The 22,083-nt window shown below is 43.1% G+C and overlaps 1 protein-coding gene across 1 annotated transcript in view; it reads left to right on the top strand.

The window, feature by feature from the left end:
* Window positions 1-954: 954 nt before the first annotated feature.
* PANX1 (pannexin 1) overlaps window positions 955-22,083 on the top strand; it is a 64,099-nt gene continuing 42,970 nt past the window's right edge. The window contains exon 1 of the mRNA XM_003734149.6: window positions 955-1,580. Within this exon, the coding sequence (XP_003734197.3) occupies window positions 1,400-1,580 (181 nt within the window). The 5' untranslated portion in view covers window positions 955-1,399. The remainder of the gene's footprint in view (window positions 1,581-22,083) is intronic.

Genomic DNA, 22,083 nt, shown 5'->3' with positions numbered 1-22,083 from the left:
TATCTGGCATTTCTCCCCATGCTATCTCTCCCCAACTCCCCACCCCGCACTGTCCCTCCCCTATTTCCCCCCGACAGATGTGTGATGCTCCCCTCCCTGTGTCCATGTGTTCTCATTGTTCAACACCCACCTATGAGTGAGAACATGCGGTGTTTGATTTTCTGTTCTTGTGTCAGTTTGCTGAGAATGATGGTTTCCAGGTTCATCCATGTCCCTACAAAGGAAACGAACTCATCATTTTTGATGGCTGCATAATATTCCACATTTTCTCTGTCCAGTCTATCATTGATGGGCATTTGAGTTGGTTCCAAGTCTTTGTTATTGTAAACAGTGCTATAATGAACTTACTTGTGCATGTGTCTTTATAATACAATGATTTATAATCCTTTGGATATATATCCAATAATGGGATTGCTGGGTCAAATGGAATTTCTATTTCTAGGTCCTTGAGGAATCGCCACACTGTCTTCCACAATGGTTGAACTAGTTTACACTCCCACCAACAGTGTAAAAGCATTCCTATTCCTCCACATCCTCTTCAGTATCTGTTTTGTCCAGATTTTTTGATGATCGCCATTCTAACTGGCTTGAGGTGGTATCTCAATGTGGTTTTGATTTGCATTTCTCTAATAATCCGTTATGATGAGCATTTTTTCAAATGTTTGTTAGCCTCATATATGTCTTCTTTTGAAAAGTGTTCATATCCTTCTCCCACTTTTGGATGGGTTGTTGGTTTTATTATTGCATATATGTTTTAGTTCTTTGTAGATTCTGGATGTTAGCCCTTTGTCAGATAGGTAGATTGCAAAAATGTTTTCCCATTCTCTTGGTTGCCGGTTCATTCTGTTGGAAAATCCCTGCGTCAGAGGGTGGGCCCGAGGGGCGCGGATGCAGCCGCGCCCACCCCGCCTCGCGTCACCGCGTCTTCCGGAAACTCCACGCCTCTGGGTACTCGGTTTCCCCGGATGGTTCCGGAAGAGCCCGCAGCCGCTGGCGGAGAGAGCACGGCTGGCCAGGAGTCCGCTATAGTCTGGGCGGCGCGGAGGGGCCGGGCCGGAGGTTCAAGCGCCTGCGGGCTCGCTGGAGAGCTCGCATCCGAGTGCCGCGCATCCCCGGGGACTTGCACGGGCTGAGCGCGCTTGGTGGGACGGCGGGAATCGCCGCGCCCAGGTCCCCGCCCCGCCGGCCGCGGAGGCAGCAAGCGCGAGAGCCCAGCAGAGTCCCTGCGACCCGGAGGCGCTGAGACACAAAGGCAGGCGGGATTTGGGCGCAGCCGGGGAGTGGGCAAAGGGAAAGCGAAAGCCGCGCCCCAGGCCGGTGACGGGGTGAAGGCGCCGCGGAGCTCGCCAGACGCCAGCGGTATCTGGACCTGCCTGGCTGACCCCGGCGCGCCGCAGCCATGGCCATCGCCCACCTGGCCACGGAGTACGTATTCTCGGATTTCTTGCTGAAGGAGCCCACCGAGCCCAAGTTCAAGGGGCTGCGACTGGAGCTGGCCGTGGACAAGATGGTCACGTGTATCGCCGTGGGGCTGCCCCTGCTGCTCATCTCCCTGGCCTTCGCCCAGGAGATCTCGATTGGTAAGCTTCGCCCAGGTCGGAGGGGAGGGCCGTCTGGGTCTGGCCGAGTGAGCTGTGATCTTACGATTTTACGGCTCATAGGCCCAAGTCTGGGCACGCCCAACTGTGATGGTCGTAAATGTCAGGTAGGATAGTGGCCCCGGTTTTATAGTCCAAAGTGTTCTTTGCTCAGGTGTTTCATTGGTACTCTTGTCTACCCAGCTTTCATCCCTACTCCTCAGTTTTCTTGTTCCCTGAGACCCACTGATGGGACTGTGGCTTACAGTTCATGTCCCACCTTTAAAACTAGCACCTTGCCACCAGATTTGCCAAGAATAGCCGTGTCCCCTCTTTTCTTCCCTGTCTCCTACATACCTGTCCAGCCGCCTAAAATATTGTACCAGAGAAGTTCCTGAGTGGCCACATGGAGAATGTGAAGAACGCTGTTTCATGAGAAGTGTGTTCTTTCACTGTCTTATATTTAATTGGTATTTGCTGAGATAGCTCTGCAGGGCTGTGAATAATAGGAAATATTTGCACTTGGCAGGCATTAGAGGGATCCTTCATTTGGACGGTCTTATGAATGTGAGATGAACAAGTCCCCTTCCTGTAAATTCTCATGTGAGCTTCATAGGTGTTGTTTGAGATTGGAAAGTCTTCGTGGCTGCTCTTCCTCATCAGCTGTTCTAACTTTCACACAGGAGAGAGTTTTAGGAATCAACAGGAAGGTAGTGCAGGAGGGTTAAATACAGTTCTGTGGCGGGGGAACTGCCTAGTGTGGCTGGACTTTGGGGAAACTTTTGTCAGAGGGTGGGTGGGATTTGGCTAAGCAGGAGTAAGACCTTTGTTAAGGTTTTGAGATGGCAGATAATGTTATATGTTCCTGGAAAGAGAGACACAGTGACTGTCCTAGCCGGCAGGAGGATAAGTCAAGAGTTCCTGGGATCTGAGAGTGAATATGGGCCTGGGTCAGCCTGGAATAGAAGAGTATAGATTGATGGTTTCAGAACTGTGAAGTTTATTGTTTGAGCAGAGGACAGAGTGGTTGAAAACAATAGCATTACGTAAATACTAGCCTGTTGGTGGCATATAGGGTTTGGGAAGGAGGAGAGGATGGGACCTGGAGGGCCAGGTGCCTTAAAGCAAGAAGTCTGTTGAAGTCTTGTGCACAGATGGTGTGAATGGAAGAAAATGGATGGGTGATTGCTGTAAGATCAAGGAGTAAATAAGCAGCACGTGAGTACCTAGTTTGTAATAGGCCATGAAGGGCAGTACTGGTCAAACTTGCTGTGAAGGCTGTATATCTGGGTGAGTGGAGTGTGGTGTTGAGGGTGATGGGAATAGTGAAGTTGAGGGAAGAGTTGGTTAGGAAAGAGTGACGACGAGTGTGATTGTGCAATCTGCAGCACTAAGTTGTTCAGTTTGGCAGGAAGCTGCCAAGTTCATCGTGGAAAGTTAGTTTCTAGTTTTCCTGCTCTTTGCATAGGCATAGTCATTGAGATTTTCATTCGCTTCCCATTTGACAGTGAATTGAGGCTTCCAGCTGAAAGGAAAACCACCAAATAGCGTGTGTCCTGGAGATAATCTCTCCCTTCAGTCAACTCCTCATTGAGTTCTGGCTGTGTGCTGAACTAAGTGCTGACCTCCAAGGACCTGGGAGTAAAAGAGGCCTGGACCCTGTCTTGGAGGTGCGAGTCTTGGGTCCCTGGTTGGAACAGAAAGGCAGGAAGGAGGAGTTGATCGCCCTCTGTGACCAGTCTCCACCTCTAGTGCATGTACTAGAGGGATCCCTAAGGAACCTGCACCTGTAATGCCTTAAGATACATCTAAATTGGTGGGCTGCCTGAGAGGTAATTTTGGGTGATTAGGGGTGGTTTTACCTAGCAAGGGTGTGAGCTCATGCTGTGTGCATAGCACTGTTGTGTGCTGAGGAAGACGGGAAAGGGTTTTGAGACCTTGTTCTCGCCCTGCCCTCCCTCTGGCCTGTGGCAGTTTACTATGCAGTTGGGGCACTAGAACATATCTGTTAGCAGGTAACATTGTTCAGCTGTGTGTAATTCAGCACCCAAACAGGTATTGAGCTATGAGCTCCGGCCTGGTGAAGGTTGGCAGGCACTTGGGTGAGGCGCTATCGAGCAGAGTCCCATGTTTTCTGAAGGGTTTTCAGGAGTTCCAAGGGAGGACATGTTGCATTGAACTTAGCACAGAAAATCAACACCAGAACAAAAGTATGCCAAATTGCAGGGTTTATTGCCGGCAACCACGGAGGACTCACGTCTCTCCAACCTGTGGCAGAGAAAGAAGAGTGACAAGACCTTTTTATACCCACAAAACTACCTTGGGAGTGGGGGTGAGGAGCGGAGATGGGAATGAAAGCTGTCAATCACCTCCTAGGCTGAGACGAGGGTGAGGGGGCTCCAGATATTCCAAGGGCCAGGGGACTTTTGTCATTCTGATTGCCACTTAAGTGGTTTACAGAGGTCAAGATAAACATTAGTTTATACATTATTTGGACAGTTGTGGGGTCCACATAATTTTAGGTTACTTGGCGCCAGAATGGAATTATCTGGGGGTGCTTACTTTGGTAAACAAAGGCCAGCAATTCTGGCAGTTACAGATAAGAGAAAGTATGCAGCTTTTCCTCTCTTTGCATTTTGCAAGGTAATCTTAGTAGTTTACAGAAGCCATGTCTAGCAGTCATTGTGAGGAGAATGGAAACAGTTTTCTCATTTTAAAATGGCATTGTACTGGTTCTAATTCTAGGCCAGCTATATCACATTCCCCCCTGTTCTTATAACATAAATTAAATCTTTAATAGGTGTCCTCTTTTTGACACAGAGGCCCATAGTTGGGTTTTAGAACTATTAATTTTACCGAATCTATTCTTTCCTGGATAAATTTGCAGAGCATGTTTAAAAGGCATGGTGTAAATGTTAATCTTAGGACCACTGACATCAAGGGTCCTGCTAACCCTGTGAGCAGGGATGTCAGCTAGGGGGACCAAGAGAACAGTTTTTGGACAGAAGCCATGGCTAGCAGTCATTGTGAGGAGAATGGAAACAGTTTTCCCATTTTAAAATGGCATTGTACTGGTTCTAATTCTAGGCCAGCTATATCACAGACAGACATGTGGGATGAAGTGAACAGAACCAGGGAAGATCTATTAGATCAGGTATACATTTAGATAAAACCAGAAGAAGGGCTTTCGAGAGGAGGGGAGAGGTACACAGATTAATATATGGAGTTGGTACAGTGGGAGGGATCATGTCCTGCAGCATTTAATTTTGTGTGGTTAGCAATGTGCACTTAGCCAAAAACAAACCAAAAAAGATAAGAACGACAATAAAGGGAAAGCGAAGTAATTGAAGCGGAGCTGGCACTTTGCCCACCATATTGGTCAATGAACACAGGCCCCAGGAAGACATTGAGATAAGGCCTGCAGACTTCAAACATGGCTTCATCCTCCCTCTGTTGATAATTACTCCCTCTCTCTCTGGTGCTTGCAATACTCTTTTGTTGAACTTCACACAGAGCATTATAACCTATCCATGCGTGTTTTGCATGGCCATTGAAACTACTCTAAACACGTGTTGAGTGAATGAATGAAAGGTGATAGCTTTGGCATCATCAGATGTTGTTTATTAATTCTGGTGTGCATGATACTATACTTGGCAATAGCATGTCAGATAGGACATAGAATCTGCCCCCTGGAAGCATGGTCTTGCAGAGAGGTTGAACGCCTAACCCTCCTAATGCAGGATTCATGGAATCTGGGCAGTGTCAAAGTGTGAACTAAAGCCTGGTGCTGTGGGAAAGCAGAAGGAGGGGTTTCTTCTGACTCAGGAATGGTGAGAGTTTCAGGGCAAAGTGGACCCCGGAGGCAGGATTCCAAGTGTGTGGAGCAGCACTGGCTGAAGCTGAGATGTGTGAGACAACATGTGGCCCCTGGAGCTTTAGCGGCACTGTCACCTGGAGAGGTGGAAGGCAAAGTTAAGTGTCCAGGGGCTCCACATGAAAGAGGACACAGCAAGTCCCATTGTTTTCCTGTTAGTGTTGGGCTGTGTGTGTATAAAATTAGAAACTAGAAAATCAACTGTAATTACATGTTTTTCCTTTTCCACCTGTATGATAAACTAGTATATATAAGAATTCAACTCTTGTGATAAAAATCCCCTTAAACATAAAATAAATTATATTTTCCAGTTACTTTCCAAAAACTAAATTTCCTGTCAAACGGTATTTTGTAAAATAGGATTCAAGTTGAAACTTTGTGGTGACTTTTCCTTTATAAGAAATTTCCTTTGTGCAGAACACGCATAGACAGGTTATAACGCTCTGTGTGAGGTTCAACAAAAGAGTATTCCAAGCACCAGAGACGGAGGGAGTCATTATCAACAGAGGGAGGATGAAGCCACATTTTAAATCTGCAGACCTTATCTCAATGTCTTTTTTACTTTAAAGAAAGGATTTTTTACTTTAAAGAAAACCCATTAAATCAAAAATGTGCATGGATTGTGTTTTAGATTTCAGAGCAGCTTCCCTGTTGGGTTGGGAGTGTTGCAGGTTAGAGGGAGGGAATGTCCTCATATGAGAAAATACTTGGCTTCATATTAAAGGCTTCCTGTTAGACTTTGGCCTGTTCTCTCACTAGATTCAGCCAGTCCTCGGAGGTTCTGGCTTCTTGCCTCCCACAGCAGCTCACACAGGTCCCACGTGGTAGGCACTGGTGTGGGGCTGCCTGGGCTGGTGGGACTCTGTTGGGGACAGAGAGCAGAAGGGAATCTGCCTTGTTCATTCACCAGATCTTCGTCTGCGTGCCCACAGGTTGAGGGTGACTGCAGAAGTGATGTGGTCTGGAGGGGCATGGTAGGACTGGTATCACAGTCATGGTGCAGGGCAACTTTGGTAGTCTTTGCAGCAGCCTGTGGCCTGCAGCCACTCATTGGTCCACATGTGCCCTGTGATAGTGAGAATTACAAGAAGAAACACTCTTGAGGGAGTGGCCAGGAGACTCTTCTGAGTTGTGCCTGGGAGCATTTTAAGGTTTTTGGACAGTGAGATACTAAGGGTTGAATATAAGAACTAAAGTGTGCACCTGTCTGGTTAGGCCTGATACTTCTACTCAGCCTTTCTAAAATACTGCAGGCCTGCCTCCCCTGAGGTTCAGTTGGGTAGGGGGAAAATAAGTGACACACAGCAGAAGACAGTTTAAATTCAATTGTGACTTTGGACTAGAAAGGCTGTGTGGTGGGAGCCAGAGAAGAGAGAATCTGTAGTTTCACCAGCCTTCATTTTTTCTTCCTCTCGCCATCTATCATGTCTTGCCCTCAACAAGTGTTCAATAGAAATTTAGTGAAGGAAGTGCCAGAGCTCACTAGGGAGCTCTCCCAGAATGGCTGGGCTGAGGGAATGGGGGGGACGTTCTGGCTAAGGGTCCCAGTTGCTTGGAAGTGAGCCCTCTGAGTGCCATTGAATGATACAAGTGCTGTCCGGGGTCAGGCGTGTCCTACCCCACTCCCAGGCACCTGGGAGTAAAGGATGTATGTCATCATGTTAGGTTAAGTGGTCCCACTTGATTTATAAGCTGAGGCTATATTGCAAGGCTACTTCATTTTTTTTTGTGTTATTTTTGTGATGAGGAAGAATCTGTGTTCAAAGTGCAGAATGGCTGTACTGTGGAAGAAGGATGTGTGTGATCTGTGAGGCTTGGGTACCCCGTGGGTGTTACTGTTGTGCAAGCTGCTGAGAGACAGTGCCTGGAGGCCCTTTTTGCAGGAGGAAAAATGGCTCCCTCAGCTACCACACCCTTCTGTGCTACTCATTTCTATCCTCCAGACCACAGTACCAGTTTGGGCCCTTGTTACTTCTCCTTTGCAAAACTTTGACAGCCTCACCTGGCCTCCCCCTGTCCACTCTGTGCATTCCAATCCATTCTACACATGGCTGGCAGATAAATCATCGTAAAGCACAATATGCTTCATATTCCAAACTGAGGGCAGTTTACACGTCTGCTGAAATTCTAGCACATCTGCTCTCAGATGTCACTAGAGGTGCAGCACATTTCATTGAGGGGGAGAGGTATAGGAATGTAAGCATGATAGCGTGGTGTGACTCTCAAGCTTTGAAATTCTAGAAGTATTTCTCTAAACTGTTGAAGAAACAAATTCCCTAAGTGTGCCGCAGTTATGGATTGAATGTTTGTGTCTTCCAACCCCAAAATTCATATGTTGAGGCCCTGATCCCCAATGTGATGATAATTAGAGAGCCCTTTGGGAGGTAATTCCATTTGGATGAGGTCAGCAGAGTGGGACCTTCATGATGGGATGCCCTTAGAAAAAGAGGAAGAAATCCCTCTTTCTTCTCCACCCTTCCTCTAACTCCCTCTCCCTCTCGCTACTCCCCCTTCCTCTCTTTTTCTGTCTTCCTCTCTCCGCAAATATGGCCACAAGGAAAGTTATGTGAGTACGGAAGGAGAACATGGCCATCTGCAAACGAGGGAAAGAGCTCTCCCCAGACACTGAATCTGCTGGCACTTTGATCTTGAACTTCCCAGAAGTGTGATAAAATAATTGTTGTTTAAGCTACCCAGTCTGTGGGATTTACTTATAGCAGCCTAGACTAAGACAAAACCGTCAACAGACCAGAGTTTGGATGGGATTCATCTTCGAGGGGTCTTTTGATAGGATCTCCTGTGCCCTGGGCTTAGGGCTGTACAAGGTCTGAGGCCTCGGGTTGCTTTGATTCCTTGGTGCCTAACACATACCCCCTAGGAAGGAGAGCCTGGAAAGGAAACGCCTCCTGCAAGGATGTTTCCTGCCCTGTATCTTGCTGGCTGGACCAGGTGGGCAGCTGGGGCAGCCAGTAGTCTACTAGGGAAAGGGTGTCTGGTCAACTGGGGACCCTGCCTCCCTCCTCAGCTGCCCTCCCGGTGGGCAGCCACAGTTCTGGGCATAGAGGGACTTGGTCTTTCTGAGTTAGTGTTGCTCTTTTGCTGTCATTACAGAGCAGGCATTGGGCCAGCCCCAGTGAGCCAAAGGACAGATAGAACTGCAGCTGCTTCCAATATCGTTCACTTGGAGTTCCCCTTTCACTTCCTGCAACTGAGTCAACAGCTGGGTGCCTTAAGTCATCTGCTCTGTTGCGGCTGAATTTAGGCCTGTTTTTGGGAATACCTTCAGGCTGCTTTTCAGCATGTACCAGCTGGCAGAGCAGATCGATTCTCTTCAGGGTCGTCTATTAGACTGGGCCAATATTTAGGGTTTCATGGCATGGGTCCTATAATAGCACATCTTCAACTCATACTTAGAACCAAAGAGCCAAGAGAGACTCCTAACCCCTCCAGAAGGATGCTTGCTATCCAGAGACTCTACTGTTGGATACATGTTTTACTTGGTTAATGTTTCTTGTACAAGTAGTACCTAAATACATTATCAAGGTAAAGGATTCATAAATCTCTTTCACCATGTGCTGGAGGTAGGTGGACACTTGGTGCAGCCTTATTGCTGCACTTTCTCTGCATTAATATAAAGTGTACACCTTATTTTTTAAAACAAACTGAGTCATACCATAATGGTTTGCTTTCTCTCACTTAGAATGTTTGGAGAGCTTTCTGTGCCAGTACATAGGTGTCACCTCATATCATAGAACAGTATTCCATAGCTTAGAATATTCTTATAATTTATCTAAGCAGTCCCCTAATGATGGACATTTGCATTCTTTCAAAATTTGTACTCACACATAAAGCTTGCTTGCATGAAAATCTTCATATTTCTTTCCTCTCAACAGTGAAAGGAAAGGAGACTGCAGTAGTATTGGTTTCCAGGAGGATGAAATCATTTTCCAGAATAGTTTTGCATTCCTGCGTTCCTATTTGAAATAAGTAGAAAGGAAACACTGCCCTGTACACCGTCCAGCTCTAACTCCCTCAAAATATGACCTCATTAGAAGTTTGGAAGAGGCATTTTGATGTGCCCTTGGTTTTAAGAAAGAAAGGGCCTCCTTCAAGGGGTAGAATTCCAACTTTAAGTTAAACTTCATGATACATATAACACTCTAAGTTTCCTTCCTAACATTTACCACAACTTGAAGTTAGGTAATTACTTGCATAATTATTTGTTGAATACTGTAAGTCCACTGAGGGCAGGATTATCCGTCCGTAAAACTTGATATATAGAAGTATTAGGCAGTTCTCACTTTGCTATGAAGAAATACCTGAGACTGAGTAATTTATAAAGAAAGGTTTATGTGGCTCAGGGTTCTGCAGGCTGTACAGGAAACCTAGAGGCTTCTGCTCAGCTTCTGGGGAGGCCTCAGGAAACACAGTCATGGTGGGAGGCAAACAGAGAGCAGGCATATCTTATATGGCAGAAGCAGGAGCAAGAGAGAGTGGGGGGAGGTGCTACACATTTTTTAACAACCAGATCTCATGAGAACTTGCTCACTGTATAGGACTGGTGTTGGTCCAAAACCATTAATGAGAAATCCACCCCTGTATTCCAGTCACCTCCTACCAGGCCCACTTGCAACATTGGGAACTTGACATGAGATTTGCTGGGGACACAGATCCAAACCAAATCAGCAGGCATTTGATAAAGTGTGTGTAAATAAACAAACAGGGATGTTGGTAAGATTTTAGTCTTTTTCAGATCCTCAGTATTATATTGTCTCTGAAATGGGATATTGTGTGTACTGAGTCAGTGTTGAAAAAGATTTCCATCAAAAATATTTGAAAACTCTATATAGTGGCCTTGGAGCTGACTAGAAAACTGTAATAGAGCAAGAAATATGAATTGACACATAATAAGCACACATTTAGTAATGAGAATAGTGATGAGAGTGGTTAAAAATATACTAATCTGTATATTATTTCAAAATAAATAGACAAATTACTTTGTGGGGAAAGAGTTTGTCTATTATTTTGAAATAATGGACAAATAGACAAACTCTTTTGTCTATTGTTTTGAAATAGACAAAACCTCACCACCCGTAACAAGACCTGAAAATAGGTCTTAGGACCTTCATGAACCCTAGGTTTGGATCAACAACATCCTTTTAAAAAACCATGCAAACACCTTTCTTCTGCAGCAGGTTGCTTCCTTGTCAAACCCCTAACTGAGGCAGTCAGAGCTTGGTCCAAAGTGGGGAAGGGGAGGCCATTTGGGGGCGTTTGGTCTGGCCGAACCTGGAACTTTGGGTGAGGCAGGCCCAGCTGCATGCCATGGAGTTTCTGGGGGCAGGAGGGAGACATGAGTTGCATGGGGAGAAGGGACCTAAAGAGAATCTGCCATCTGCTTGGTACTAGGCACACCTAGTTCTGTGGGGGATGAAAGGGGTGGTGGGGAGGGGACTCTTTTTTTGTTTAGTAAATTCTAAAGCTTGTGCTTCTTTTATATGTGTATATTATATAATTATAAAGATAAAACTTACTGTAGAAAATATGGAAAATACAAAAGAGAAAATAGCAGTAAATCTATAATACCACCACGGATAACCATTATTCTATCTTAGTATATTTTCCCCCAGGCTTTATGTGTATATATATACACACACACACACACACACACAGCCAGTAACTTTTTATATTTTTATTTATTTTTATTACACTTTAAGCTTTGGAGTACATGTGCAGATCGTGCAGGATTGTTACATAGGTATACACATGCCATGGTGGTTTGCTGCATCCATCCCCTGCTCACCTACATTAGATATTTCTCCTAATGTTATCCCTCCCCAATACCCCCACCCCCTACTATCCCTCCCCTAACCCCCTACCCTCAAACAGGCTCTGGTGTGAGATGTTCCCCTCCCTGTGTCCATGTGTTCTCATTGTTCAACACCCACTTATAAGTGAGAACATGCTGTGTTTGGTTTCCTGTTCTTGTGTCAGTTTGTCGAGAATGTTGGTTTCCAGCTTCATCCATGTCCCTGCAAAGGACAAACTCATCCTTTTTTTATGTCTGCATAGTATTCCATGGTGTATATGTGCCACTATTTTTTTATCCAGTCTATCCTTGATGGGCATTTGGGTTTGTTCCAAGTCTTTGCTATTGTAAACAGTGCTGCAATGAATATATGTGTGCATGTATCTTTATAAAAGAATGATTTATGATCCTTTGGGTATATATCCCTTAATGGGATTGCTGGGTCAAATGGTATTTCTATTTCTAGATCCTTGAGGAATCACCACACTGTCTTACACAATGCTTGAACTAATTTACACTCTTACCAACAGTGTAAAAGCATTTCTCTTTCTCCACATCCTCTCCAGCATCTGTTGTCTCCTGATTTTTTAATGATCACCATTCTAACTGGCGTGAGATGGTATCTCAATGTGGTTTTGATTTGCATTTCTTGAATGACCAGTGATGATGAGCATTTTTCCATATGTTTGTTGACTGCATAATTGTCTTCTTTTGAGAAGTGTCTGTTCATATCCTTTGCCCACTTTTTGAAGGGGTTGTTTTTTTTGTTGTATATTTTAGTTCTTTGTAGATTCTGGGGTATTAGCCCTTTGTCAGATGGGTAGATTGCAAAAATTTTTTCCCATTCTCTTGGTTGCCAGTTCACTCTAATGATAGTTTCTTTTGCTGTGCACATGCTCTTAATTAGATCCCTTTTGTCTATTTTGGCTTTTGTTACCAATGCTTTTGGTGTTTTAGTTGTGAAGTCCTTGCCTATGCCTATTTCCTGAATGGGATTGCCTCGGTTTTCTTCTAGGGTTTTTATGATGTTAGGTCTTACGTTTAAATCTTTAATCTATCTGGAGTTAATTTTTGTATAAGGTGTAAGGAAGAAGTCCAGTTGCAGTTTTCTGCACATGGATAGCTAGTTTTCCCAACACCATTTATTAAACAGGGAATCCTTTCCCCATTGCTTGTTTTTGTTCGGTTTGTCAAAGATCAGATGCTTGTAGGTGTGTGACATTGTGTCTGAGGCCTCTGTTCTGTTCCATTGGTCTGTATCTCTGTTTTGGTACTAGTACCCTGCTGTTTTGATTACTGTAGCCTTGTCGTATACTTTGAAGTCAGGTAGTGTGGTGTTTCTTGCTGCTTTTTTTTTTTTTTTTTTTTTTTTGCTTAGGATTGTCTTGTCTATGTGGGCTCTTTTTTGGTTCCATATGAAGTGTAAGGTGGTTTTTTTCCAGTTCTGGGAAGAAGGTCAATGGTAGTGTGATGAGGATAGCATTGAATCTATATCTTACTTTGGGCAGTATGGCCATATTCAGGATATTGATTCTTCATAACCATGAGCATGGAATGTTTTTCCATCTGTTTGTGTCCTCTCTTATTTCCTTGAGCAGTGGTTTGTAGTTCTCCTTGAAGAGGTTATTCATGTGCCTTGTTAGTTATATTCCTAGGTATCTTACTCTCTTTGTAGCAATTGTGAATGGGAGTCACTCATGATTTGGCTCTGTTTGTCTGTTTCTGATGTATAGGAATGCTTGATTTTTGCACATTGATTTTTTGTATCCTGAGACTTTGCTGAAGTTGCTTATCATCTTAAGGAGATTTTAGTCCACTAAATACACAGTCACATTGTCTGTAAATAGAGACAATTTGACTTCCTCTTTTCCTAATTGAATACCCTTTATTTCTTTTTCTTGCCGGATTGCTCTGGCCAGAACTTCCAATATTATGTTTAGTAGAAGTGATGAGAAAGGGCATCCTTGTCTAGTGCCAGATTTCAAAGGGAAAGCTTCCAGTTTTTACCCATTCAGTATGATATTGGCTGTGAGTTTGTCATAAGTAGCTCTTATTTTGAGATACATTCCCTTGGTACTAGTACCCTGCTAGTTTTATTGAGTTTTTAGCATAAAGGGCTGTTGAATTTTGTTGAAGGCCTTCTCTGCATCTATTGACATAATCATGTGGTTTTTGTCTTTGGTTCTGTTCATGTGATGGATTACGTTTGCATCAACAGATATGCATATGTTGAACTAGCCTTGCATCTCTGGGATGAAGCCGACTTGATCATGATGGATAAGCTTTTTGATGTGCTGTTGGATTTGGTTTGCCAGTATTTTATTGAAGATTTTTGCATTAATGTTTGTCATGGATATTGGCCTGAATTTTTTTTTATAGTTGTGTCTCTGCCAAGTTTTGGTATCTGGATGAGTTTGGTCTTATAAAATGAGTTAGGGAGGATTCCCTCTTTTTGTATTGTTTGGATTAGTTTCAGAAGGAATGGTACCAATTCCTTTTTGTACCTGTGGTAGAATTCAGCTGTGAACCTGTCTGGCCCTGGACTTTTTTTGGTTGGTAGGCTATTAATTGCTGCCTCAACTTCAGACCTTGTTATTGGTCTATTCTCGACTCAACTTCTTCCTGGTTTAGTTTTGGGAGGGTGTGAGTGTCCATGAATGTATCCATTTCTTCTAGATTTACTGGTTTATGTGCATAGAGGTGTTTGTAGTAATCTCTGATGGTAGTTTGTATTTCTGTAGGATTGGTGGTGATATCCCCTTTATCATTTTTTATTGCATCTATTGAATCCTTCTCTCTTTTCTTGTTTATTCGTCTGGCTAGTGGTCTGTTTTGTTGATGGTTTCAAAAAACCATCTCCTGGATTTATTGATTTTTTAGAAGGGTTTTTTGTGTCTCTGTCTCCTTCAGTTCTGCTCTGATCTTAGTTATTTCTTGTCTTCTGCTAGCTTTTGATCTTGCTCCTTAAGTTCTTTAAATTGTGACGTTAGGGTGTCTGTTTTAGATCGTTCCTCACTTCTCACGTGGGCGTTTATTGCTATAAATTTCCCTCTAGACTCTGCTTTAAATGTGTCCCAGAGATTCTAGTACGTTGTGTCTTCATTCTCATTGGTTTCCACGAAACCAATTTCTGCCTTCATTTCATTATTTATCCAGTAGTCATTCAGGAGCAGGTTGTTCAGTGTCCATGTAGTTGTGTGGTTTTGAGTGAGTTTCTTGACCCTGAGTTCTAATTTGATTGTGCTGTGGTATGAGAGACTGTTTGTTATGATTTCTGTTCTTTTGCATTTGCTGAGGAGTGATTTACTTCCTTAAAGTAAGTGCAGTGAGGTGCTGAGAATAATGTATATTCTGTGGATTGGAGGTGGAGAGTTCTGTAGATGTCTGTTACATACGCTTGGTCCAGATCTGAGTTCAAGTCCTGGGTATCCTTGTTATTTTCCCGTCTCGTTGATTTAATATTGACAGTAGAGTATTAAAGTCTCCCACTATTATTGTGTGGGAGTCTAAGTCTCTTTGTAGGTCAGTAAGAACTTGCTTATGTATCTGCATTGGATGCATATATATTTAGAATAGTTAGCTCTTCTTGTTGCATTGATGTAATGCCCTGCTTTGTCTCTTTTGATCTTTGCTGGTTTAAAGTCTGTTTCATCAGGGACTAGGATTGCAACTCCTGCTTTGTGCTATTTGTTTAGTAAATCTCTCAGCAATTGCTTGTCTGTAAAGGATTTTATTTCTCCTTCACTTATGAAGCTTAATTTAGCTGGATGTGAAATTCTGGGTTGAAAGATCTTTTCTTAATGGATGTTGCATATTGGCCCCCACTCTCTTGTAGGGTTTCTGCTGAAAGAGCTGTTGTGAGTCAGATGGGCTTCCCAACCTTTCTCTCTGTGGGTAACACAACCTTTCTCTCTGGCTGCATGTAGCATTTTTTTCCTTCATTTCAACCCTGGTATATCTGATGATTATGTGCCTTGGGGTTGATCTTCTTGAGGAATATCTTTGTGGTGTCCTCTGTATTTCCTGAATTTGAATGTTGGCCTGCCTTGCTAGGTTGGGAAAGTTCTCCTGGATAATATCCTGAAGAATGTTTTCCAACTTGGTTTCATTCTCCCCGTCACTTTCAGGTACACTGATCAAACGGAAATTAAGTCTTTTCACATAATCCTATATTTCTTGGAGGCTTTGTTCATTACTTTTCACTCTTTTTTCTCTGATCTTGCCTTCTCATTTTATTTCATTGAGTTGATCTTCAGTCTCTGATATCCTTTCTTCTGCTTGATCGATTCACCTAGTCAAACTTGTGTTTGCTTCGTGAAGTTCTCATGCTGTGTTTTTCAGCTCCATCAAGTCATTTATATTCTTCTCTAAGCTGATTATTCTAGTTAGCATTTTGTCTAACCTTTTTTCAAGGTTCTTAGTTTCTTTGCATTGGGTCAGAACGTGGTCCTTTAGCTCAGTGAAATTCGTTATTACCCACCTTCTGAAGCGAGCTTTTGTCAATTTGTCAAACTAATTCTCCATGCAGTTCTGTTCCCTTGCTGGTGAAGAGTTGTGATCCCTTGGAGGAGAAGAGACATTCTGGTTTTTGGTGATTTCAGCCCTTTTGTGCTGGTTTCTTCCCATCTTCATGGATTTATCTGCCTTTGGTCTTTGTAGTCGGTGACTTTTGGATGGGTTGCCGAGTGGACATCCTTTCTGTTGATGTTGAAGCTATTTCTTTCTTTTTCAATTTTGCCTTCTAGCAGGCCCGTGCTGCAGGACTGCTGGAAGTCCACTCCAGATCCTGCTTGCCTGAGAATCACCCACGGGGGCTGCAGAACAGCAAGGACTGCTGCCTGTTTCTTCCTCTGGTAGCTGCATCCTAGGAGGGTACCCACCAGATGTCAGCCAGAGCTCTCTTGTCTGAGGTGTCTCTTAGGATATACAGGGGTCACAGAGCCACTTGAGAAGGCAGTCAGTCCCTTTTCAGAGCTCAATTGCTGTGCTGGGAGCTCCATTGCTCCCTTCAGAGCTGCTGGGCAGAGAGATGTTTAATTCTGCTGAAGTGGAACTGACAACTTCCCCTTTTCCCAGGTGCTCTGTCCCGGGAAGCAGGGGCTTTATTTATAAACCCCTGATGGGCTGCTGCCTTTTTTTAGAGTTGCCCTGCCCAGCAAGGTGGGAGTTCAGTAACGGTCTACCTGCAGAGGCCTTGCTGAGCTGCCATGGGCTCCACCCAGCTGCTGTGTAAACTTCCTTGTTATTTTGTTTACACAGGCAAGGTTAGAACTGCCTCTGTAATGGCGGATGCCCCTCCCGGCACTGAGCTCGACAGTCCCAGGTTGAGCTCAAACTGCTGTGCTGGCTGAGAAAATCTCAAGTCAGTGGGACTCAGTTTGCTGGTCTTTGTTGGGGTGGGACTTGCCAAGCCAGATCACTTGACTCCTTGCCTTCAGACCACTTTTTTTTCAGGGGAATGGGTGGTTTTGTCTTGCAGTCGTTCCAGGCATGGGCTAAAACGGCACAGTTTTGTGCGGTAAACCTGTGGTGCTGGCTAAAATGGTGCCCTGTTTTGTGCTGGAAACCTGCCGCACTGGTGTTGGCACTGGGGGGAGTCTCCTGGTCTCTGAGCTACAAAGACCATGGGAGAAGTGCTGTATCTGAGCCACGGTGCTGGAGTGCCTGGAAAAGTCCCCGATGGCCTCCCTTGGGTAGGTGGGGGAGTTCTCTGGTCTCCTGTACTTGATTTGCCCTCCTTGGGCTACACCCACTGTCCAACCAGTCCCATTGAGATGAACTTGGTACCTGGGTTGTAGATGCTGAGATCACTTGCCTTCTGCTTCACTCTCGCTGGGAACTGTGCTTCAGAGCTGTTCCTATTCAGCCATCTTGGTGGAAGTCCTCCTAACCAGTAACTTTTTAAAAGTTTTTAAAAACCAAACACTAAGCAGTCCCCTATTATCTTTTGCATATTTTTCCAAGGGGATGTTGGTTTCTTAATGGGTTTTATTAACTGTTTCTATGTTTCAGATACTTTCTAGCTAGCCTTTATTGTAGGTGTTTTCTTTTCCAGTTGCCAAGGCCATGTCACCGTGTTCTTCAGTTGTTGTACACTTGATTTTTTTGTTGGCGGTGACATGGAGTGTTGTGCAAATGTGTCAAAATTTAACTGTTCACATTTTTTGTAATATAACCAGCATCGTGAAGAACATTCCTGTACATAATAAACCACCTTTCTAAAGATCTCAGCATTACATTGTATAATTGTAATTACAAGGTCAAAGTATACATAGACCTTTTTAAGACTTGACTGGTGTGGTTGGGTTGCTCTCTGGACAGACCCCAGTGACACTTCTTCCTGCAGCTGAAGAAGCAACTTTCCCCACAGATGGCAAAAGTTAGTGGATTATCGTCCACAGTTAAATAGGTGAACAAAGATGTGTCATTGTTTTAAATGACATTTATTCAGTTACAGCATTGAATTTTTTAATATGTATTTTTTCCATTTATATAATTCTGCAAGTTGTCAGTTCTTATTTTTCCAAGGGAATGTTGGTTTCTCAATGGGTTTTATTAACTATTTCTGTGTTTCAAATATTTTCTAGCTAGCCTTTATTGTAGATGTTTTCTTTTCCAGTTGTCAATCACCTTTGAATTCTGGTTAAGCATTTTTGTTTTTTAATTTTTTAATTAAATTTTTGTAAGTACATAAGGGTATAAATTTATTGGATATGTGAGATATTTTGACACAGGCATACAATGTCTAATAGTCGCATCAGGAGAAACTGGGTGTCCATCACCTCACGTATTTATCCGTGGTTACAAACAATCCAGTTATACTCTTTTAGTTATCTTAAAATGTAAAATTATTATTGACTACAGCCACCCTGTTGTGCTATCTTATTCATTCATTCTTATTCTTTCTATTTTTGTGACCATTAATCATGCCCATTTCCCCCGACAGCCGCCCCTCAGTAACCTTCACGGTATAAGATTTGATAAGCAGAAGTTATTTTGAATCAACAAAACCACCCATCTTTTAATTATTTCTTCAGTTCCATTATGATTAGACTGTCATAGCCTATCCTTAGATCTATCAGTTTAAAAAAATTATCTTTAATGATTTTATTTGAACACTTACCTCTACAGTGTGTTTTGTTCTTTTGATGCGGTAAGTCAAGACTCTAGCTGATAATCCCCCACTGTCATTTATTGAGGAACTCATTCCTTGCTCATTGATCTGTGATGATTTTCCAATCATATACTCAGCTCTTAAGTAAGTAAGCCCCTTTTGGGCTATTTATATTGTTCAGCTGGTCTATTAATTCTCATGAAAATAGCAGACCATTCATTTTGTCACTGCTTTCATACTGGCTTGTTTTTAGATGTGAGTAGATACCTAGGTAAAGTTATAAAATGGTTCTAATGAACCATGAGTAGGGAAACAGAAGCTCAGCAATCTAAGTGAGTGACTTGCTTGGCACCAATTGTCACAGCTCCTTAGCAGATTAATTTCTCATAACATATTAATATTTAAAGGGCTCTTGAGTTACAGGAAGAGCATCATTATCAGCAGGATACTTCCTGGAAACTTGGCAGGCTATCTCACTATTGGACTTTAAAAATATTATAGTTATGAGGAACACTCTTTTGATATATAAGAAATATTTATTTGGTCTTTGGTTTCCCAGCACTCTGCTAATTAGGTCACTGATGGCAGTGATCTCCTGGAGAGCCCTGGAAGCCAGGCTTGTTGCCAAGGGAGCCAACCATGTGTTAGAGGGTGGAGACTCTCAGTCCCAACACCTGACCTTACTGGAGAGGAGAGGGGCTGAAGCTTGAGTTGATCACTGGTGGCTAATGACCTAATCAACCATGCCTCCATAGAAACCCAGGGAGACGGTTCAGAGGGCATCCAGATTACACCCACGCTGGGAGGGTTGTGCATCCCAACTCCATGGGAACAGAAGCTCCTTCACTCAGGACCCTTCTGAACCTTGCTTTGGGTATCTCTTCACCTGTCTGTTCTTTTGTATGCTTTAAAAGATCCCTTATTTATAAATTGCCAATAGTAAGTAAAGGGTTTGCCTGAGTTTGTGAGTCACTCTAGCAAATGGATGAACCCTAGGAAGGGCTTGTGGGAATCCTCAATTTATAGCTTGTTGGTCAGAAGTTTTATTACTGCTGTTGTTGTCATTATGGGAAGCTGTAATAAATAATGGATGGGCTACATAGACTAGAAATGCTTTGAAAAAAATTACAACTTCCAGATCGGTTCAGAAAGTGGTGAATATTTTGGTATGAAGGATAAATAGGCTATACATGGACTTGGTGCTTCAGCTAACAAGACATCCGTTCATGGGTGTGGCATGGCTGTCCTGGGGTGCTCACCGCGTCAACCCCAGCAGGTCCCCCCCAACTCACTGCTGGTGTGGCAGTGGAGGGAATTTTCCAGATTAATTTTAATTTGCCAAATGTCTGTATATGTCTGTGTTAAAGTTCAGACAGTAAGAGGAAAAAGCCCTGCCCTTTTTTATGGACACAACTCAATCTCAGTTTCTTCCCCAAAGGTAACTACTGCTCCTGTTTAGTGCATGTTCTTTTACAGTGCTCATGTTTTTGCAATTTGCTCATTTATCTTTAATACGTCCCAGAGATACCTTCATGTTTGTGCATGCAGATTTGCCTCATCTTTTTAAATGTGCCATAATTTTCCATCATGTGACTACACCTCTGTTCATTTAACCGTCTGTTTATGGGCCAGTATGTTCATTCCACTTTTTCCTACTACAGACAGTGGTTCAGGGAATATCCTTACACGTGCTTCTTCATGCAGAATGTGTTTCTCTAGAGCTATGGTTCTCAAACGTTTTGATGTTAGCACCCCTTTACACCCTTAAAATGTCTTGAGGATTTCAAAAAGCTTTTGTTGTTGGGTTTTGTCTGTTGGCATTTATTATATTAGAAATTAAAACTGACAGATTTAAAAATGTTTATTAATTGATTTAAAGTAAACCCATTGCTCATGTTCAGGTGTAATATATTTTTGTGAAAAATAATTGTAAAACAAAAATGCAGTGATAAGAATGGCATTGTTTTCTATTTTTGAAAATCTACTTAATGTTTGGTTTCATAGTAGATGACTGGATTCTAGATTCTCATTCTTATGTTGTGATATCCCACAACCGTAGCCTCTAAAACTGCACTGCATACACCCATGAGAGAATGAGAGTAGAAAGGCAGATAACAACGCAGTATCATGAGTACAGTTTTAATGTCCTGAAGCTCCTGAAAGGGTCGCAGGTTTCAGGGTTTCCAGACCACATGTTTAGAACTATTGCTTTGGTGGGGTTTGAAGTCAGAGGGACAAAAGTTTTGCACATTTTAAATTTAAAAGGCACATTCAGCTGCTTTCCAGAATACCAATTTACACTCCCATCGCCAATGTAGGCCAGACCCCTTGCCCTGCTTCTTTACCAATGCTTAATACTTTCAGAGTTTTAAATTTGCCATTCTTAATGGTTAAAATGGCATCTCATTGTTTTACCTTGTAGTTCCCTATTTACGCTAGGATTTCATGAGATACGCATTTCTGGGCTCACTCTGACACTTGGCCATGTCTGGCTACTTCCCTTTCCTCCCCAGTGCCCACCTTTATCTTTGGCCTGGGACGTTTGATCCTAGAGAGACTGACAGGTCTCAGATTGTTTTCCTTGGCTTATGAAATCCCCGCTCTCCTCTGAATGAGATTGAGTTGTGTCCATAAAAAAGGGCAGGGCTTTTTCCTCTTACTGTCTGAACTTTAACACAGACGTATATAGACATTTGTCAAATTAAAATTAATCTGGAAAATTCCCTCCACTGCCACATCAGCAGTGAGTTGTGGGGACCTGCTGGGGTTGATGCGGTGATTAATAAATTAACTATTTATTAATCGATTTTTTTAAGCTAAAAGGTTAAAAAAAACCCTATTTGTTTCACTTCTGAGCCCTCTGTTTCCTGTTTAAATTTAGTCAACTATCACATACTATTTATTAGGAAATGTGAATTTGTCTGCTAAAAAGTCTTTCTTTTAAATGTTAACATCTGCTCTACATTTTATGATTTAATGTGAGGGTCCTTAAGTTTTCAAAAAGCACAGCTGCTCCCTTGTGGGGAAGTTATTTTTCAGAGAGAGACGTTCTTATTTGGCTGTACCCTCGGTTGGTGAGATTTACATCTCCTCCCTGACAACACCAGATGGTTCGTTTGCAGAAACCCTTTAAATAAGATAATATGTAGAAAGAGGCCTGACGCATACTTGGAATTCAGTAAATGTTGGTTGGCGCTGAACTCGTATAAATTAACCTCCTACAACCTGAAGGTGCTTTGCAAAATTGAGCCTCCAGCAAACCTGAGCCAGAGGCCTCATGCTTCTCTCCAGCTCCCACTCAGATTCAGGTGCCATTTGGTGGGCTCTGGACGCTCCGCTGGGATGATGTTAGCTGATAGTAACTAGGACTTGCCGTCTTCCTATCCCCAGCGTTCTAAGATAGGGAGAGTCCAGGGGCCGATGGTCTTGACATTCTTCTTCTAAATAAGGCTTCATTCCTTTTCAATAAACATCCTAAGCCTTTATGTTCCCAGTGTGTTTTCTTTGTTGCACACATTGACATGAATAGTGGAACAGAAAAATGATGCCCTTTTAAGGACTGAGGGTACGTTCTTAGGGTGCTTACTGCTTAACAGCAAGGAAGAGCTGCAAGGAGCTTGTGTGGCCAGAAGGCATCTCGCCTTGCGATCAAGGCCCCTTGTAGCATTGGAGGGCGTCATTATCAGATGTACTGCAGCACTTTTCTGAC

This window comes from Callithrix jacchus, chromosome 10 (genome assembly GCF_049354715.1).
Source record: "Callithrix jacchus isolate 240 chromosome 10, calJac240_pri, whole genome shotgun sequence".
Classification (NCBI taxonomy): domain Eukaryota; kingdom Metazoa; phylum Chordata; class Mammalia; order Primates; family Cebidae; genus Callithrix; species Callithrix jacchus.
This window is presented reverse-complemented; position numbering and strand designations above follow the sequence as displayed.